We start from the raw sequence: 20213 nt of genomic DNA, 5'->3' as shown, positions 1-20213 counted from the left end.
GTTCGGGTTCGGTTCGTTTCCCAAATCTAGTATTAATATAAGTATTGAACTGCAACTATAAAAAGCATGTTTTAGATGTAACTAAAAACTTAAATTTATATATTGGTATGTTATTACAAAGCTTATATCAACTCACATTGCGATCTTTCGGAAGGAACATTAAAGGTTAAATCAGATTTTAAATATCTTTACTGATTTTTTAAATCTAAATTTGACGGACAAACTGACCAACAGACAAAACGCTAAAAAATAATTGGCTTTTATCTTGATGGAGACACTAGACAAATAATAAATAAAATCTGATTATTTAAAACTTTTTGATGGTACTACTTTAGCAGCATACGATGCCGCTGCTGTCGCGCTTCTGCACGAAAGTTGCTGTGTAGAAAGTCTATTTTAAAAAATGTGCTTGATATTTACATACAAAGTGCATTCTTAGCCTTTATAAACAAATATAAATGTGTTCTTTTAATTTTAACAGCTAGTTGACCAGAAAAAACAACAACACAGTTAACTAATATTTTTATTTGTTGTGAACATTTCTTGTACATTTTATAAATATATTTGACTTAGTGATACTGAAAATACACGAAAAATTATCATTCTTTGTCAACGTATTGTAACATTATCTCCCTTATATTTGTTTATTGTTTTAGAATTGGTTTATTTGTATGAAAAAACTGCTTGCATAATTAATTTTATAAATAAAACGGTTAGCTTTTAGAAAAAAAAAATGAGCCGTTGCACCTCAACTTTGCAAGCCACAGCGCATGTTGAAATAATATTTTTACTTTCTTTTTGAGTTTTCGACATCTGAGTGTGACAGACGGACATTTAGCATAAACGGCTTTTCCCCTTACGGGGGCCGCTAAAAAAAAAAAGATGACTGAACCGACCAGCTTAAATAATATGTAAATTTGAATTCCAAACATTTTAGAAACATTAATGGAAAGAAAAAACAACATGGGTAAATGTTTGAGAAACATGGTCGTAAGCCTTGATTCCCTAAGAAAATCTGGCTGGACAACATAATAGAATGGAAGCCACTCTCATGATATCCTGTTAAGAACACCTACTGACAGGAAAAAGTGAAGAGTCTCGCGAACTGACAGCATCATTACGACAATAGTCAAGGGACAGATGGTGTTATTACTTGAGTTAACGACGATACCAGCATAGTGTAAGCGTCGGTGGTGTAAAGGTTAGCATGGTTGCCTTCCAAGCAGTCGATCCGGGTTCGATTCCCGGCTGACGCATTTTTTTTGTACTATTCATTTATATAAATTAAAAGTATTTAACATATTAACAAGTCCACAAAAGAAAGCATTAATTGTAGATGGCCATATTGAAAAAATCAAATGAGGGGTGATGCCTTACTCTTTTAATAGGTAGCCAATCAATTATGATACACACTCTTGATAGGTAGCCAAGCGGTTGAGTCACACTCTCTTGATAGGTAGCCAAGCGGTTGAACCACACTCTCTTGATAGGTAGCCAAGCGGTTGAACCACACTCTCTTGATAGGTAGCCAAGCAGTTGAACCACACTCTCTTGATAGGTAGCCAAGCGGTTGAACCACACTCTCTTGATAGGTAGCCAAGCGGTTATGCTACACACTCTTGATAGGTAGCCAAGCGGTTATGCTACACTCTTGATAGGTAGCCAAGCGGTTATGCTACACACTCTTGATAGGCAGCCAAGCGGTTGAACCACACTCTCTTTATAAGTAACCAAGTGGTTATGCCACACTATCTTGATAGGTAGCCAAGCGGTTATGCTACACACTCTTAATACGTAGCCAAGTGGTTATTGCCACATTCTCTTGAAAGGTAGCCTAGCGGTTAGCTAAGAGGTTATCCCACTCTATTTAACATTTCATACACAACAATAAATGAGACTCATATCTCTTTCACCGACATAAACACTAGTTCATGTATCTCTGCGTCTTTGTGAAATTGATAATGTTTTTTTTTTTAAATATTGCATAACAGAAATGTACACGAAATGTACACGATATCAAAAAACAACAAATCTTAATATGTGTAGAAGTTTTTTAACTGACTAAAACAAAGGATTAAAGAAACAAGCCATTATTTGAAATCCAAACAACAAATATATATATATTGGTTTTAATATTCTTTAGTAAAAAAAAAAAATGCTACACACAAAATCAAGGATAGAAATAGGTTTTTAAATATTTGTAACCACACAAGTAAACAACAATACACCACTTATATAATACTTTGTAAACTAGCCTATGTGAAGATGGGAAGACACCAAAGATTACGGGCCTATCATTGAAGGAAACTCTAGTCAAGGCGAATAAGAGAGGAATGGAGTAAGACGATCATGTGATGTGCCAGAACAGTCAAACAGAACAAGGAGGTGAAGGTAGATGTGAATGAACCACCATTTTCTCAACACGTCAAGCTGAGACATATATTTTCAAAACATGACAATGTTGGTAAACCGTAGATTTTTAGAAAGTGCACACCAGAACCCCCAAATTGATCATTTCTTTAATCTTTGTGACTTTTTATATTTATTTATTTTTAACAGATTCTAATTGTATTTTTTTTTATATATTTGTTACATCTGTACGATCGTTTTACTCTCCCTGTTCTGTGTATTATTTTAAATATGAATACTGTTTGTGTTTAGATGAGTTATAAATAGTATCTCTCCTCGTTACGTTCCAATATCTTAAGCGCTTATGTAAAAACAAACATAAAGGCCTACTCAGTAATAAAACACAATATTCCTTATAACATTTAAAAGAAAATTGGCAGGGCATATTATCATGTATCTAAAAAATCACAACCTATTTTTTTTTTTCAAATTTTTAGTGGTATATACTGTGTAATATACATCATCCAGATATCAAACATACGTTCCATATTTTTCATCATATCTGAACAAATTGTCTTCAGGGGCAGTAGATTTGTCGCGGAATAGTGTTTTCGACCACTCTGAAATTCTGGACATAATGCTGGATTTGCTCTCAGCCTTATCTAGGTTCTGGACACTGCCTGAAGTCAGCGACGCTTCAAATGTGTCTGAACCCCGATGATATAATCTAAAAATGTTGGAGAAGAAAAAAAAAATATATATTAACTATAAGAGACAGGAGACGATACTTATACCTCTCAATTATTTTTGCAAAAAAAAAATAAAAAAAAAAAAAAAAAAAATTCTAATTCTACTTCTTAATAGTAAATTGTGAAAGAGTAAAATAAATTAACTTTCTGCTATTGAAATAAGACTTGGCTCAAAGGATAGTTTTTAATTACATTATTAAACAAGAAAAACATATAAAAAATACTTTAAAAAACCAAAGCTTATAGTAATTATATCAATTAGTTTTGATTAGCCAGGAGCTAGGTTGCTGCCCATTAAAATATTATATGTGTCAGACGCGAATAGCTCAATTTTTTTCGTAAAAAAAACTACAAAAGTAATTTCTCTATAAAAGAAGTTAGGAAACTTATATAATATAAAACCGCAGACCTATATATACTACAATAAATATAGGTATATGCTCTGTATTTATAATTTTATTTAGGTAGGTGCTGTTTTACTCTTACCCACCAAGTATCAGAATTTAGAAAAACCCAGGTTTGTTTATAATGTAACTCTGTTTGCTAACACCGCATACATCTAAATTACATCTGTTTATTAGTTTAATTAAATCTATATATTTAAATCTGTATGAATGCGTTGGTAACATTGTAGATCTAGAGCTACATATTATAAATGAGATTAGTAGATTTATGTTAATAAATCAAGTGGAATATTGTTCTAGAACTTTAAAATCTACATATTTTTTTTTTTGGCATCTGGTAGAGCACAGCAGACAAACTTACAAAAGTCGTCAAGTCGCAATAGGTTCTGCGTATACTGCTCACGCCATTCACGGTTCTGCGTATACCGTAGGTGTAGTCATATTACCACAAGGGCACATGTGATTCGTAAAACAATCAAATAAATAGAAAACACTGCACTCATCATTAATCTTCGGGAATCAATGACATTGTCATTAAGTAGACTCTATATATAGATCTACATTTCAGATCGAATCTAGATTAGAAATAGATTCCATCTTGAGAGTAAAATGTTTGTTTTACATGTTTCGGATGTTCCTTCAGAGTTGAAGATAGTTTACTTCCTAGTCCAAACCTCCCGCAGGACGACGGGGGATGGGAGCGGGCAGGGTTTGAACCCTCAACCGTCGATAAATCCGAACGACAGTCCAGCGCGCAAACCGCACGACCAGGCAGCCAGAGTAGATTGTCATTAGTCTAGATCCAGCTCTACCTGACTAAAGTTTATTAATTGGGATAGGCCTACATCTACTAGCTAGATTATTCTATATAGAGTCTTTATCTAGATCTGAAAAATTCTATAGCTAGTCTAGATAAAACCACTAGCAATCCAGAAGTTTTGAAAGGGGGGGGGCATTTTTTTCCAAATCCAAGATACAAGAATTGGAACGACATAATATAAAGATTAGTTCAGATATATACCAATAAGTAGCTTTTTATCATATAGATATGTCACTCATTATGATAACAACCTGTGATTTCTGCAAAAACATTGGACCGCTATCACCCTACGCCACCCCCACCAAAAACTGCTAACATACCAGACGGGAAACGACACAATATTAAGATTGTTTAAAATATCAATAAGTAGCTTTTATCAAATAGATATGTTACTAATTATGTAATCAAACTATGATTTCTGCAAAAAAAAAATGGATCAACCCCTCCGCACTCGAAAGTTAATGATCGTGGGGCGGGGGGGGGGAGGTGAAATAAATGCAATTGTCCCATCCCACCCCGCCCAATCGGCCAACATACTAGAGGGAGAAGCTAACGACTTGAATTCGAGCTTGTGAGCTAAGTCCTTCTCAGGCCCATGCAGTAACTACACTGCTAGGAAAAGTCTATGAACATGGAAGATTGTATAGTTATCTATTGTTACTATTTCCTGAGACGGAAGCCTAATATAAAGGGGATTAATTCAGCTTATACCACCACTTCAGTCAAGTACTACATCTTTCCCTTGTTTGAGATACCACACACAAAATAATTAACTAATTGATTTTTTTTATTGATTCTTGTGTTGCTAGGTAATACAAAATGTGTGCAAAATTAAATTTCAGCTTGATTCGAGATTTTGTGTCGTAGAAAAAACGAGTACAAACTTTTGACAGACAGACAGACACACACAGGCAGACAGACAGACAGACAGACAGGCAGACAGACAGAGAGACAGACAGACACAAAGACAGACAGAGAGACAGACAGACAGACAGAGAGACAGACAGACAGACAGGCAGACAGACAGACAGAGAGACAGAGAGCCAGAGAGACAGACAGGCAGACAGACAGACAGACAGACAGAGAGACAGAGAGACAGACAGACAGACAGAGAGACAGACAGACAGACAGACAGACAGACAGAAAGACGGCAGACAGACACACAGACAGAGAGACAGACACACAGGCAGACAGAGATAGACAGACAGAGAGACAGACAGACAGACAGACAGGCAGACAGAGATAGACAGACAGAGAGACAGACAGACAGACAGACAGAGAGACAGACAGACAGACGGCAGACAGACACACAGACAGAGAGACACACAGGCAGACAGAGAGAGACAGACAGAGAGACAGACAGACAGACAGACAGGCCGAGTGAGTTGACCAAAAGCTTTGTAAAAAGTAGCCAGTGAACTACTTCCACAAAGAAAATTGATCAGAATGAATTAAAGGGTAGGTAATAATAATACAGTATAGTGTCAATTATTATATGGAGGCTGTTACTTACACTAAACCAGCGGTTCTCAACCTCTTAAGCTCGGCGACCCCTTTTTACAATCCCCCACTCTGCCGCGACCCCCACCCACCCTCACACATACAGCAATAGAAAAGTAGACAATAACTTTCCACCATTTTGATGGTCTTAGGCGACCCCTGGTAAATCGTCAATCGACCCCCAAAGGGGTCGCGACCCACAGGTTGAGAACCCCTGCACTTGACTTAAAACGAAATGAAACCGTTCATTTGTATACTTTAAAAAATGGCTTAGTTAGCTATACGAAGAAATCTTATAAGTGAAATGTATTATGTTACACTTTTTCATTCAATGGAATGTCTAATATGGACATGGAGGAAATAAAAGCATATGAAACTGGTGAAATGTTGCTTATTTATTATTGTTTTTTTCTATAAATACATATTTCCCAACTATTGACGTAATAACCACGAATCGATGTTCTGCAGAAAATGAATTCATTGATAAATATAAGTAGATTGTCTCCCATGTTTTTGAGTTGTCATAAAAAATGCAAATAAATATATCAGACTTTTGGACAAGGCATACAAGCTTCAATGTTGAAAAAAAAAATACAACGATTAGAATGAAATAAGAAGAAACAAATATTTACCTGAGATATATAAGTAGCGATACAGGTATCAGTAGCAACAGTAACCAAAAACGCGAGGGCAGTCCGTATGGGACATCTAGAGAAACCAAAAGACACTTGGTTAAAATAAAAGTAAGAACTTTTCTATAATAATAAGAACATGTAAATCGGTTCACAGAAAGCATAGGCTACTTTATTTAAAGTATTGTACCACAGGTAGTAATTTTATTAAAACATTTGCCTATTCATGTTTGAAAATGTCTAGGGTAAAAACTTGTGATTAGCGAGACATGAGAGCCACTGGCATCAACGAAAGGATGTGGGAGGAGACAGCCCAAGACCTGACAGCATGGAGAAGAGCCTCGCCGAGAGCAAAAGAAACGAAGCTGCCTTAGTCAAGAGAAGAAAAAAAGCCTGCACAACAGTCTAACCCTAAAGCGGATGCATATACATGCACAAACTGTGGCTAAATCTGCCGCTCCATAATTGGCTTGCTCAGTCATTCCTGATTCTGCCCAGTCGAAAGACAAAGCCAATATCAGAACTAGATATGGAGGTATACATACTGATATGCTATACATTCAAACATATATATATATATTTATCCCTTTAATTGTTAAGTAATAAGTTTTACAACAGGTGTTTGTCACTTCTGTGGATGTGAATTTACTTTTATCCGATATTGTAGCACTATCACTGAAGCAAAAACAGTTTTATAATAGATTTTCAAAATTTAGAAACCACAAAAAAAAATAAATTTAGTGCTGAATAATGAGAACATTAGCAAAGTTCTCTTTTTAATCCAAACCAGTATTTGTTACCCTCCTTCAGACAAAGAACGGTGCTCGTTCATCCCTTTGGTTTATGATTTATAAGGAAGCAGAAGCCTGGGCATTTGTTATGGTCAGTGGTCAAAACGTTATCGCCAACATTACAGTTCAAGCTGCCCCAGTGTCCCCAACTCTTGACTCAGGCTTGACTTTCCCGGATTTAAAGTGTTCCTTCTTCTAGGTGGGTGGCTAAACTAGGTTCAGGAGTAAACTTTTTTCCGAAAATATCTGGATTTGGCGGGCAGTGCTTGCATTAGGTCGTTCTCTTATCGGTGCTAACGATTTCGTCGGACTCAATATTTGAGCCACATGTGAAGGCCAGGTGTTTGAACTGGTTGTCAGAAGCTGTTTGAGACGCAGCTTTTTAAAGTTAAAGGAGTAATCATTCCTATTAACATCTGGGCCGGCCTTAGGCATAGGCAAACTAGGCTGCTAGGGCCACGATTTATGTTGGCCTCGTAAAGTACTTTATACACTTTTTTTTTATAGAGAAAAAATTGCGAAAAATTTGGTCATTAGTACACAAATGATAACGTTCCTACAAGGCCCGATAAACCGGAGATAAATGGATTAAAAAATGTATAAGGATAGAAAGAGAAAAAAGATATCAAAAAGATAACATGTGTGTGTGGTAGCTAGGAATTAGATTGAACAAATTCTACAATCGTTCATTTCTTACCTGGACAGGCACCCTCATTTCTATCAAGACAGTCCTGTCCATCACATTTGGTCAAACAGTCTTCTTCACAAAATTGACCATAAGTAAATTTACCACAGGCTGAAAGAATAAAGTAATAACATCCTTAATAAAGTATTTTCAATAAGAATAAATTGTTATCTTCAAGAATAAAGTATAAAGTATTATCATCAAGTATAAAGTATTATCATCAAGTATAAAGTATTATCATCAAGTATTAAGTATTGTCATCAAGTATTAAGTATTATCATCAAGAATAAAGTAATATCCTCAAGATTGTAGTATTATCATCAAGTATAAAGTATTATCATCAAGTATAAAGTAATATCCTCAAGATTGTAGTATTATCATCAAGTGTAAAGTATTATCATCAAGTATTAAGTAATATCCTCAAGATCGTAGTATTATCATCAAGTATAAAGTACTATCATCAAGTATAAAGTATTATCACAAGTCAGCTTTGTCTCAATAAAGTCAAGAAATAATTTTTTTGGCACACTCCAAGGAGACAACGGCTTCGGCTGCATTGGGTGTGGATAAATATGCAGGTCGCAGTTGGCCTAGTCATGTCGAAATTTTTCACTCCTCCTTTCCCTTCGGACTCGAAGACATCGCCGTTAAGATTATTTTTCAATGCTAGAATGAAACTGTATTTTGTGTTGGACATACGTAAAACAAAGTTCCCATTTCAGACCAGAAAATGATGTATAAGGTTGATGTTAAAGTTGACCATGGTTAACGAGGGTGCGGCACCAAATAGAGCTTGCGCCTTTATAATCCCGAAATTAACAAATTTGCAAGACAGTTTGTGTGGAAATACAAACTCAAAATCGGTCCCCAAAGTGGTCCACTGAGGCAGGGTTTCAATATTTTCAGAAAGAGTATCACAATGAAATTCTATCAAAAAGGAAAATAACATTGAAGAAACGAGAGAGTGTGCAGAGAGATAATAAGGTGTAAAACTTACTTTTAGTACCAGCCAGCTGTGCGGATTGTGCTCCAGGTGTAAAACTTACTTTTAGTTCACGCCAAGTGTGCAAAGTGATATCCAGGTGTAAAACTTACTTTTAGTTCACGCCAAGTGTGCTGAGTGATATCCAGGTGTAAAACTTACTTTTAGTACCAGCCAGCTGTGCAGATTGTGCTCCAGGTGTAAAACTTACTTTTAGTACCAGCCAGCTGTGCGGATTGTGCTCCAGGTGTAAAATTTACTTTTAGTTCACGCCAAGTGTGCAGAGTGATATCCAGGTGTAAAATTTACTTTTAGTTCACGCCAAGTGTGCAGAGTGATATCCAGGTGTAAAACTTACTTTAAATTCACGCAAAGTGTGCAGAGTGATATCCAGGTGTAAAACTTACTTTTAGTTCACGCCAAGTGTGCAGAGTGATATCCAGGTGTAAAATTTACTTTTAGTTCACGCCAAGTGTGCAGAGAGATATCCAGGTGTAAAACTTACTTTTAGTACCAGCCAGCTGTGCGGATTGTGCTCCAGGTGTAAAACTTACTTTTAGTTCACGCAAAGTGTGCAGAGTGATATCCAGATGTAAAACTTACTTTTAGTTCACGCCAAGTGTGCAGAGTGATATCCAAGTGTAAAACTTACTTTTAATTCACGCAAAGTGTGCAGAGTGATATCCAGGTGTAAAACTTACTTTTAGTTCACGCCAAGTGTGCAGAGTGATATCCAGGTGTAAAATTTACTTTTAGTACCAGCCAGCTGTGCGGATTGTGCTCCAGGTGTAAAACTTACTTTTAGTTCACGCCAAGTGTGCAGAGTGATATCCAGGTGTAAAACTTACTTTTAGTTCACGCCAAGTGTGCAGAGTGATATCCAGGTGTAAAACTTACTTTTAGTTCACGCCAAGTGTGCAGAGTGATATCTAGGTGTAAAACTTAATTTTAGTTCACGCTAAGTGTGCAGAGTGATATCCAGGTGTAAAACTTACTTTTAGTTCACGCCAAGTGTGCAGAGTGATATACAGATGGAAAACTTACTTCTAGTACTAATGTGTGTGGATTGATATATAGATGTACATCTGACTTTAAGTTCTAGCCAGGTTTTTCGGAGTGAGATTTAGATGGACAACTTACCTTCATTACATCCCAGGTGTGGGTAACGATAGCCAGGTAAACAGCTTTCACATGTCCCGTTGATTCTGTTACAGCTTTGTTTACAGAACTCACACAGCTGGGAACAATTTGCCCCCCATTTACCTAATGGGCAATCTAAAACTTAAAAGAAAAAAAAAATTTCTATAACTACATACAACAATTTCATTTCCTTTTCATGTAGACATGAAACTAAAAAATAAAAAAGTAAATTAGCGTTTGACACAAACCCAGAGGCTGCCCAAGAGTATCCGCCTATGGGCACGCGTTCAACTAACATGGACCATTATCAAATTCATCTATACGTTTTAACCTAACGTCCCCAGTTTGTTAAAGTTAACAAACACCAGATCATAAACTTAAGTACGATGTACGGGTGCTCCACAAGGTTGTGTTTTTCTCTCCTGTACTGTACACGCTTTTACCGTAAATTTGTTTTTTTTTTTGTCACCTTCCAAACTTTTGGATCCTCAGATTGAAACAAATCTTGACAGAGCTCCTAGCGACATTGACAAGAAAAAATCTCGTCTGGAGCGAAAGGGGGCTTCAACGGTTTTTAAAAGTTTCGTCAGAAGCCCTCAAACTTTTTGAAACAAAAGGCTACTGAGCTCTTGAGTTTTATAATAAAACAACTATCAGCTTGAAAGCTCAGTCCCTAATACAGTCATTCTTATTCGCTTATATCTGACGATTGTGTATTTATAGGAGAGATGTTTTTTTAAAACTAAAGTTGATCAAGAATTATTTGCAACCAACGATGACAAAATTATGACTGACTTCCTTGAAAACTTCATTTATTAAATAAGAATAGGTACCCCCCACCCACACCCCCCAATGTTTTCGATAGTTTCACCAGCACGAAGAATTCATTGGAAGCAGTTTTGTTTTTAATTTATTTTATTGATTTTTTATTGCGAATTAGCAACACTTAATTAACTATGGAGGAAGACGTCTTTTTTTCTGTTAAGTTTCATTTTTGTTTTCGCTTTGGAGGGCGTCACGAGGAGCTCCCGCACGGGGCATCAAAGACCCTAGCTACGCCATTGGGTTGGTGCCTTCCTGTGTAATTAGCTAATGTAGTTAATGTATTATTTTTTTTTTTAGAAACTTTAAGCAATACCCGATTGACCGACATTAATTACATTGCTGTAATAGAACGATTCCTTTTTTAAATAATTCTGTCTCATTTCTTTTTCTGATGTTTTTTTTCACTTTTGTGCCACACCGCAGTAGGTATCATCCAGAATGAACTATGAAAAGTTATGCCTAAACAAAGACCCGTGGACCTAATCCGGCACGTTGCGCGGTGCTGTCAAGCCCCTCCAGACCCTGACTTACCTTCATTACATCCCAGGTGTGGGTAACCATAGCCAGGTAAACAGCTTTCACATGTCCCGTTGATTCTGCTACAGCCTTGGTGACAGAACTGACACAGCTGGGAACAATTTTTCCCCCATTTACCTAAAGGGCAATCTGAAACTTAAAGCGAGACCGAAAAATCTTCTTTCTATAACAACATATAACAATTTCATTTCCTTTTCATGCAGACATGAAACTAAATATTTACAAAGTAAATTTACGTCTCAAACAATCTCAGAGGCTCCGCCAAGAGTATCCGCCTATGTGACCAAGTTAAACTAGCATGTACCATTACCAAATTAATCTTACAGCTAGAAATAAAATATGAGGTATACTGTAAAGGAGAACCGCTTTGGACTAGAAATAAAACATGAGGTATACTGTAAAGGTCAACCGCTTTGGACTAGAAATAAAACATGAGGTATACTGTAAAGGAGAACCGCTTTGGACTAGAAATAAAACATGAGGTATACTGTAAAGGACAACTACTTTGGACTAGAAATAAAACATGAGGTATACTGTAAAGGACAACTACTTTGGACTAGAAATAAAACATGAGGTATACTGTAAAGGACAACTACTTTGGACTAGAAATAAAACATGAGGTATACTGTAAAGGACAACTTCTTTGGACTAGAAATAAAACATGAGGTATACTGTAAAGGACAACTACTTTGGACTAGAAATAAAACATGAGGTATACTGTAAATGACAACTTCTTTGGACTAGAAATAAAACATGAGGTATACTGTAAAGGACAACTTCTTTGGACTAGAAATAAAACATGAGGTATACTGTAAAGGACAACTACTTTGGACTAGAAATAAAACATGAGGTATACTGTAAAGGACAACTTCTTTGGACTAGAAATAAAAGAGGGAGAAGCCGGACAAAAGTTAAAGGAGACGCGACTCAGATAAAATGATAATTTCTTTGGTGTGGGACTTTCAGTGTTTTGTTTTGAAAGGGCTCGTGCATCCATGGCATTGGGCAGTGGGCTTCGCGAGCCCTGATTGAATTATGGCACAAAGTTTAATGTGTGCTATACCTGCTGTAAATCATTTCCTTATGTGTATTTGCTTTTGTAAATACCATTGAGACTTAATCATTCCTATCATAACACTTCATTTGTTCATTAAATTGCTAAACTTACGCTCTTGTTGTTACATAATGTAATTAAACTTACCGTTATTATTCGTGTTGAACTACTGTTGTTATTCACTAAATGTTCAGTTCAGAGAGGGGAGCCCGGGATCGTTTATCATTCCCTATTTAAACTGTTATCCCACCTGACAATCCCAAGCTACTTAAAGTCACTACGATATTTAACAACGAGGAATATCCTTTTTTTTTTTGGGATTTGATGATGCATCAGCTGTGGGAAAATCAGCCAGAGTTGATAACATTCCCGGTGAACTTCTACAGTCTGAAGGAGAAACAGTGATAAACGAACTTTACAAGATGAGCCTCAAGAGGAGAATGGCCCAAGTCCTGGATCCAATCGCTAATCACCATTCTTCCTGAGTAATGTCAAAACTACCGCACCATTAGCTTAGAAAGTCATCCAAGCAAAGTTCTGTTAAAAATTATACTAACCCTGTGCCGCTAAAAATAGATGGAGAAATTTAGCCATAGTTAGAGACGTCTCCAGGGTTGTTGTGTCTTACTGTGTAATTAGCTAATGTAGTCAATTTCTCATTTTGTTATTATTATTTTTTTTTTGGTAGAAACTTTGAGCATGTCGCGATTTACAGTCATTAAATACATTGCTGCTATAACATTGACGATTCCTTTTTTTTAAAAATTCTTTTTCATTTCTTTTTCTGATATTTTTTCACTTTTATGTCACCCCGTGGTAGGTATCATCCAGAAAGAAAGATGAAAAATTATGCCCAAAAGAAAGACCCGCGGACCATATCCTGCATGTTACGCGGTATATAGATGTACAACTTACTTTTAGTACTAGCCAGGTGTGCGAAGTGAACTATCTATTGACAACTTACCTTCATTACATCCCAGGTGTGGGTAACGATAGCCAGGTAAACAACTTTGACATGTTCCGTTGATTCTGCTACAGCCTTGGTCACAGAACTGACACAGCTGGGAACAATTTTTCCCCCATTTACCTAAAGGGCAATCTGAAACATTCTCTGAAGAGAACAAAAAATCTCCTTTCTATAACTACATACAACAATTTCATTTCCTTTTCATGCAGACATGAAACTAAATATTTAAAAAGTAAATTTGCGTTTGGCACAAACTCAGAGGCTGCGCCAAGTGTATCAGCCTATTGGAACACGTTAAACTGACAGGCACCAAATTGATCTCACTGCTAGAATCCATACATGAAATATATTGTGAAGGTCAACCGCGTTGGACCAGAAATAAAAGAGGGAGAAGCCGGACAAAGGTTAAAGGAGCCGCGACTCATATAAATTGACCATATCGTTGGTGTGGCACTTTTAGTCAAATACATTCTCCATGAGCATTTTTCATTTCTGGCGTCTGGAAGAAATCCTTCCGTTTTTTTAAGGGTTTAATATGCAGTGGTTCTGTTTTGTTTTTTTTACTAGATGCAACACTAGCAATAGATCTTAGTAAAAGACAGTAAAAAAAAGCGTACCTACTGGTAAAGGACCTCACAATCTCAAAGAATGTAAGACCTACAGTAACACAAGATGAAATCAAAAGACGTCTAAATGAGGAAAAATATAAGACGATATGAGGAGATCCCGAGTTACTTAAGGTCCCTGTGGTATCCAACATCAGGGAATATCTTATTCTTTGCTTCAAAGTGGCATCAGCTGTGAAAGCCCCGAAAAAGGGAAAAAAACAGCCAGGGTGGACAACATAGACAGAGCGAAAAAGGCACAGTCAAGAAGGTTCGGTTTAGATTCACAGTCACTACCCTGTTCGGTAGCCTGTCCAGCGTGAAGTCGGTCCGGAACAGAGACTCGAGTACCAGACGAGGAGCAAAGGCCAGCATAGTTTTGTAAGGCAGGACAGAGTTTATACGGCAGTACGGTTATCTACGATGAAGCATTTGTACAGTCTAAGATACATGTTGCCAATGGTAAAGTACTGGCTGTGATTTTATTAGACAGTAAATGTTTAGTAATTTTGGAGCCCTGAGCTGTCATGTTCATTGAGCTGACAGTGTCTCGTGGTGCATTGTTTTCAGAGAGTCTGGATGGTGAGAGTCGTTACAGTATATATGTGTGTTTGTCGCGTGTTTGTCGTGTCTTTGTCGTGTATTTTTCGTGTCTTTGTCTTGTCTAGTCGAGCATTAAAAGTTACCTTCCGGACAATTTGATTTACAATCTCCATCTTTGTGTTCATTCGATGGACCATCACATACAATGATCTCGTCTTTACTGTTATTGAATTCACAGTGTCTGGGAAATAGACAACCGAATCATCATTTCATATAAACCTCACAGCATTAACTTATACAACTCTTTTAAATTCTAAGTGTCTCTTATAAACATACACGTTCTTATAATTGTTGAGCGTAAGGGGAACGGAGAAATATGGGTGGGCTTGAAGTGGGTTATATGATGAAAAGTTATGCCCAAGCAAAAACATGCGGACCATATCCGGACGTAGCGCGGTACTGTCAGGCCCCTCAAAACGCTTGTTTATTGGCAATTGCCCTAATAGACTATTTTCCGTGGTCCTGGATTCGAATTTAAAAAAATTTTTTAGGGGGCCCCCGAGTCTACCCAACTCTAATGGGCACCTGACTTTAGTTAGAGAAAGTAAAGGCGGTTGGTTATCGTGCTGGCCATTCTGCTCGTCATCCGTTGGACATAGAAGCAGACGATATGATCTTAACATTATTTGCCAGAAAAGGAAACTTCTTTAGCTCTGGGTCTCGAACGGCATCGAAGAAGGCATCAGTGACGATTACTTCGAGGAAGCCCTGTGCAGCTGTGGGGTATGCCAGATAGGATAGACGTTAATGTACGTTTATAGCTCTTGAAGGGTTTAACCATTCCGGTGTTATCTGATCTTCAGCTGGACCCTATAAACTTCTTGAAAGTGCTCACCCCCGTATCGAAGCTCCATATCCTGGACGAGAGCAGCGTAGTCCTGCTGGTTTAAAATGGATTGGATTACTTCGGAAGCCTTTCCTCTAAGGGCCAATACCAGTGTGGTCACTTTCTCCTCCTCATTGCCCCACTTGTTGACCTTAGCAGCTGCCTCAAACTGACTTCAGTAGACTGACCAGGAGACGGACCCATCAAACAATGGGGTTTTCCTCTTTCCCAACACCTCGGGAAACATTGGCCATGTATTAGTCACCGGCGCCTTGCTGAGCCCTTCTCTATCTTGACCCTTCAGTTCTTCTATGTCTTTTTCTACTACATGGACTCTCTGGTTCATCTTGACCTCCATTGTGGTTATTTTCTGGTTTACCGAAACTAATTTAGCCCTGATCCCTGTGCCTAATGAGTCCATTTTGTCCTGTATTGTTCTAATCCCAATATCAAGTGTGTTTATCTTTTCCTGAATCTTACCTAGGATCTCAGTTATATCTGGCTCTACTTCCAAGTGATAACTATCAGGGTCTTGTTCGACATCAATCAGGGCCTGATGGACACGAGCTGTAAGCGTCACTTTGCTATCACCAAGCTTCAAACCTCGGTAACGCTCTAATTGTTTCGTAATAAGGGAAGAGGGGAAGCCGTTTAGTCGCCTATAATACCGATTCTTACACTAATACACTAATGTAATATCCTTTAAAGGAAGCAACTCAACGCCAAGAGAACAATGACAATACACGTTTAACTCTTTCTCTCCTAACTGACGATAACAGCGTTGATTCCACCAGAATGTGGTAAATAATTACGGAGAGAAAGAGTTAATAACATATATTCCAAAACAAGACGAATATCCACTATCTTCAATCATAGCGCTTCCTCTTCCGCTCTTTCAGTTCATTTAGTGCGCTCGTGCGCAGCCATAGATCCACTACACAATATGGTTATTACAATATTATAAGTTGAAGGTTTTTATAAAAAAAAATAATTAAAAAATATATACTTTGTTGGGGAGAGTCGGCTGAAAAAACAAATAAACAACTCAATCGTTTCGAAGAAGTTTGGAAGACCGCTAGCGTGAATCTTTTTAATTTGTGTGCGTCAGTATAGTCGAATTTCCGATTTCCACCGACTATTGTACATCAAAAGTCATCGTTATTCTGACAACTATTACAAAAGAAAGCGACAAGAAGTCTTATGTAACAAGAAGATACTCAACTAATGACTTCAGTTATTACAGACATACTTGCGTTCATTATTAATATAAAAAAAAAAATAGAAATTATCTATTACACAGTATGAATCTTGATATTAAATAGTATTTTTGCATGATACTATTTTCAGTGCTGCTTCCATGATTATTAGACTTAAATGCGATTTTTTTTTATACGAGGATGAATAGAGCTCTCCAGGTGCCAGGTCGAATAGCCCCACCCTTTTTAAGCGACACCCGAAAGGGGAAAAGACGCTATTAGTTTTGTATGAAATGTCTGTCCGTCTTATCGTCTGTCCGTACGTCCCGTTTAGATCTCGTAAGCTAGAAAAGATAGTGAAAGTCCGACACCATAATATTTTAGTCCATTCAAAGTTCTGATGCAACGACTACTTTTTCTTTTCAAAAAGCGAAAAATCTAATTTGTTAAATCACGTATACAAGCAGTTTTGTTCATAAAAATACACCACTTTTACAACTATTCACTATTAATATTAGTAGGGGAGGTGATTGTCTACAATATTTTGAACACATTTATTTAAATGGTTTTAGACTTTTTGTTAAATTTTTTACATATCTAAGTTCTGTCCTATTAACAATTACATTTACCCAAAAATAATGTTAATTTTTTAAGAGAAAAAAATATATTTCGTTGGACATAATTTAAAACAACAATTAATAAGTAGGTTTTCTTATTATCGCGTGAACTGCAGTCCTTGCAGCTATACCCAACCATCGGAAAGGCTTCGGTTATCAACCCTAAGGAAAAATCAGGAGCTGGTGACCCTAAGGCAGTTTGCAGCACCCAGTGCTACACCCTGGCACAACCTGCGACGCCGCTGACCCCAAACTGTATGTGCACTGCCTATCCTTTGGATACATTAACTGCTTGGAGAGCGGGGGGGGGGGGGGAACTGATGTGTGGAGGACATCGTTCCGACCACAGGTAACGCCCAGGCAATCATCTCATTTCCATGAGATGATCCATAGTCACTTCGTGACTGGAGGAGGCCATAGTAGTAGTAATGAAGAATTTTACGTCGAATTTCCTTAAGGATTATAAAGATATAAGTATTATTTTTCTTTATTTTAAAATTTATAAATGCGAAGTTTATTTTGTACACCTTATCGTGATGCTTTCTCAGCCGACCCCGTTTGGGACCAGCTTCGTCGCAGACTCTCCCAAGGTGTAGCTCTGTGTGCGCAAGAGTTACCGGCTCCTGTTTTCTCCTCAGGGTTGACTCCTATTCTTGGACATAGCTGCAAGGCATCAGAGGTTTGAATTCAGAGTTTTTCTTTTTCCTAGGTGGGTAGAAAGCCATGGCTAACAAGCCTCTCCTGTACGAAGATTCTCCCTTTACTTATATATTATCACCTAGTCCAAAAATCTTATCACTTATTCATAAAAATTATATTTATTTTTGTGAAGTTGCTGATATACTGTGATGAGCTATTTAATAGATATAAATATAACCTTTCTCTTATCATTCTGGTATCTGTGCAGTTCGGGCTGCATTCCCATTCAGACCATTGACTCCATGCTGCTGTTTCATTTTCTGTAAAACATTGACAACAAAGTTATGAAAAAAAAAAGTTAAAGTTCCTCTTTTAGACTTTGCAATCTGTAGATGATGTTAGGGTCATCTGTTGCTTTGTCCAACAGCTAACAAGTTGGGTGTCATGTGGCTAGCACAACGACCAACTGCCTTAACTTTTCCCAACTATAGTTAGGTACCCTTTGGAGTTGGTTGGACTCATGGGCGCCCTAAAAATACCGAAATTCTAAGTTCCAGTCTTTGTTACCGAGATTCGATCCAAAATTTCCATTATTAGGAAGCGAAGCCACCATAACCCTAGTAAACCCTAACCCTATTAATGCAATATCACACAATATAAACTTTTTTTTTTAAATTATATTTTACATATTTCACACAGCATCCACTATGAAAACAAAAACCCATAGAAAAATGTAAAATATAATTTTAAAAAACATAAACAAAGCTTATATTGTTATAGCAACATACAAATGGCCTACACATCTCAATCGCTATTCCCCCTCGGAGAGTCGGACCACACAATGATCCATCTTACACCCACGTACAAACCGGTTTTAAAAACAACAAAACCCGAAGTACAGTCCATCCAGTCATGGTCTGACGACGCTGTTTTACAGCTACAAAAGTTGTCTGGAGCAAACAGATTGGGACATCTTTGTAAACAACTGCCCTGGCATCGATGAACTTACCACAACAGTTAATTCGTACTTCCAGTTCTGTGAAAACATGATTGTACCAAAGAAGAAAATAAAAACATTCAGTAACAATAGACCCTGGATGACCAAAGAAATAAAGGAAGCGATTCTATACAAAAAAAAAAAAAAGAATGTTCAAGAGTAGTTCTTCTGAATTTATCTCAGCCTAGAAAGCCCTTAAAAAGAAATTATTTGAAGAAAAAGAGAGATTCAAGGATAAAATTGAAAGCTCTTTCAAGAAAAATAACTCTAAAGCTTGTTGGAGCGGCTTGAAACTGCGTACGTACGTACGTACCTAAGCGCGAACCAATGTGCGTCGCTGACAATAACGAATTTGCCAATGAATTAAATGATTTCTACAGCCGATTTGACTGCCACAACTTCGAGAAAGACCACCGTGATTTATTGGCATCATTTGAAAACAGCAATCTAGACCAATCTCAAGAACTGTTTAATAAACAAGAAGTGATTAAAATATTTAAAGAAGTAAACACTACCAAAGCCCTGGGACCCGACAAATTAAGTGGCATACTTGTAAAGCTATGTGCGGAACAACTGGCTTATATCTTTTGTGCTATATTCAACAAGTCCTGGCAAACGCACAAAATACCTTCCATTTGGGAGACATCTGAAATAATTCCAGTACCCAAAAAGAAGATCATTGCTTCCAACAACAACCTACGTCCCGTAGCACTTACGTCAATTCCATTGAAGTGCTTGGAGAAAATGATTTTAAAACATCTATTGAAAGAAGTCGAAACACGTCTTGACCCGGACCAGTTCGCTTACAAACCGTCAAAAAGTACAGAAGATGCAATACTATTCATGCTGAATTGTCTATACCATCATCTTGATACTCAGAGACACTACGCCAGAGTATTATTCGTAGATTTTTCATCTGCATTCAACACCCTCCAACCACATCGCATGATACAAAAACAATCTGAACTGAACGTTAGCAAAAGCATACAATCTTGGATTCTAAACTTTCTTATCAAACGCCCACAATATGTGAGAGTGAACGGCCATGTGTCAGGCACGAGAGAACTTAGCACTGGAGCCTGCAGGGGTGCGTCCTGTCACCAGTATTTGTATACCATATACACAAATGACATTCAGAGCCTATCAGCTGACACTCCCATCATAAAATTTGCTGACGACACAGCAATCATTGGCCTTATTGCAGGTGACGAAAATATGTACCATTCAACAATTAACACCTTTTACGAATGGTGTATAGATAACTTTCTAATTTTAAATGGTCAGAAAAGTAAAGA

The 20213-nt window shown here is 37.3% G+C and overlaps 2 protein-coding genes and 1 non-coding gene across 5 annotated transcripts in view; 2 read left to right on the top strand and 1 right to left on the bottom strand.

Moving 5' to 3' along the window:
* LOC106070416 (GTPase IMAP family member 7-like) overlaps positions 1-20213 on the top strand; it is a 374699-nt gene that overhangs the window by 38800 nt on the left and 315686 nt on the right. The gene's annotated exons all lie outside the window — the stretch shown is intronic.
* Positions 1185-1256, top strand: Trnag-ucc (transfer RNA glycine (anticodon UCC)). The gene has a single exon. It is a non-coding gene; the product is annotated as a tRNA-Gly (tRNA).
* The window catches only part of LOC106070418 (uncharacterized), a 52977-nt gene continuing 34877 nt past the window's right edge, over positions 2114-20213 (bottom strand). Inside the window, exons 16-23 of one of the 3 annotated variants that reach the window (XM_056008099.1) lie at positions 18160-18241; positions 14727-14824; positions 13433-13579; positions 11409-11549; positions 10053-10193; positions 7943-8041; positions 6455-6530; positions 2114-3076 (exon numbers count right to left, since the gene is read on the bottom strand). In XM_056008099.1, the coding sequence (XP_055864074.1) occupies positions 2881-3076; positions 6455-6530; positions 7943-8041; positions 10053-10193; positions 11409-11549; positions 13433-13579; positions 14727-14824; positions 18160-18241 (980 nt within the window). In that variant the 3' untranslated portion in view covers positions 2114-2880. The remainder of the gene's footprint in view (positions 3077-6454; positions 6531-7942; positions 8042-10052; positions 10194-11408; positions 11550-13432; positions 13580-14726; positions 14825-18159; positions 18242-20213) is intronic. The other 2 variants (XM_056008100.1, XM_056008101.1) reach the window with 2 other exon arrangements.

This window comes from Biomphalaria glabrata, chromosome 13 (genome assembly GCF_947242115.1).
Source record: "Biomphalaria glabrata chromosome 13, xgBioGlab47.1, whole genome shotgun sequence".
Classification (NCBI taxonomy): Eukaryota; Metazoa; Mollusca; class Gastropoda; family Planorbidae; genus Biomphalaria; species Biomphalaria glabrata.
Note: the sequence above shows the minus strand (reverse complement) of the source record. Positions and strands in the feature narration are given on the sequence as shown.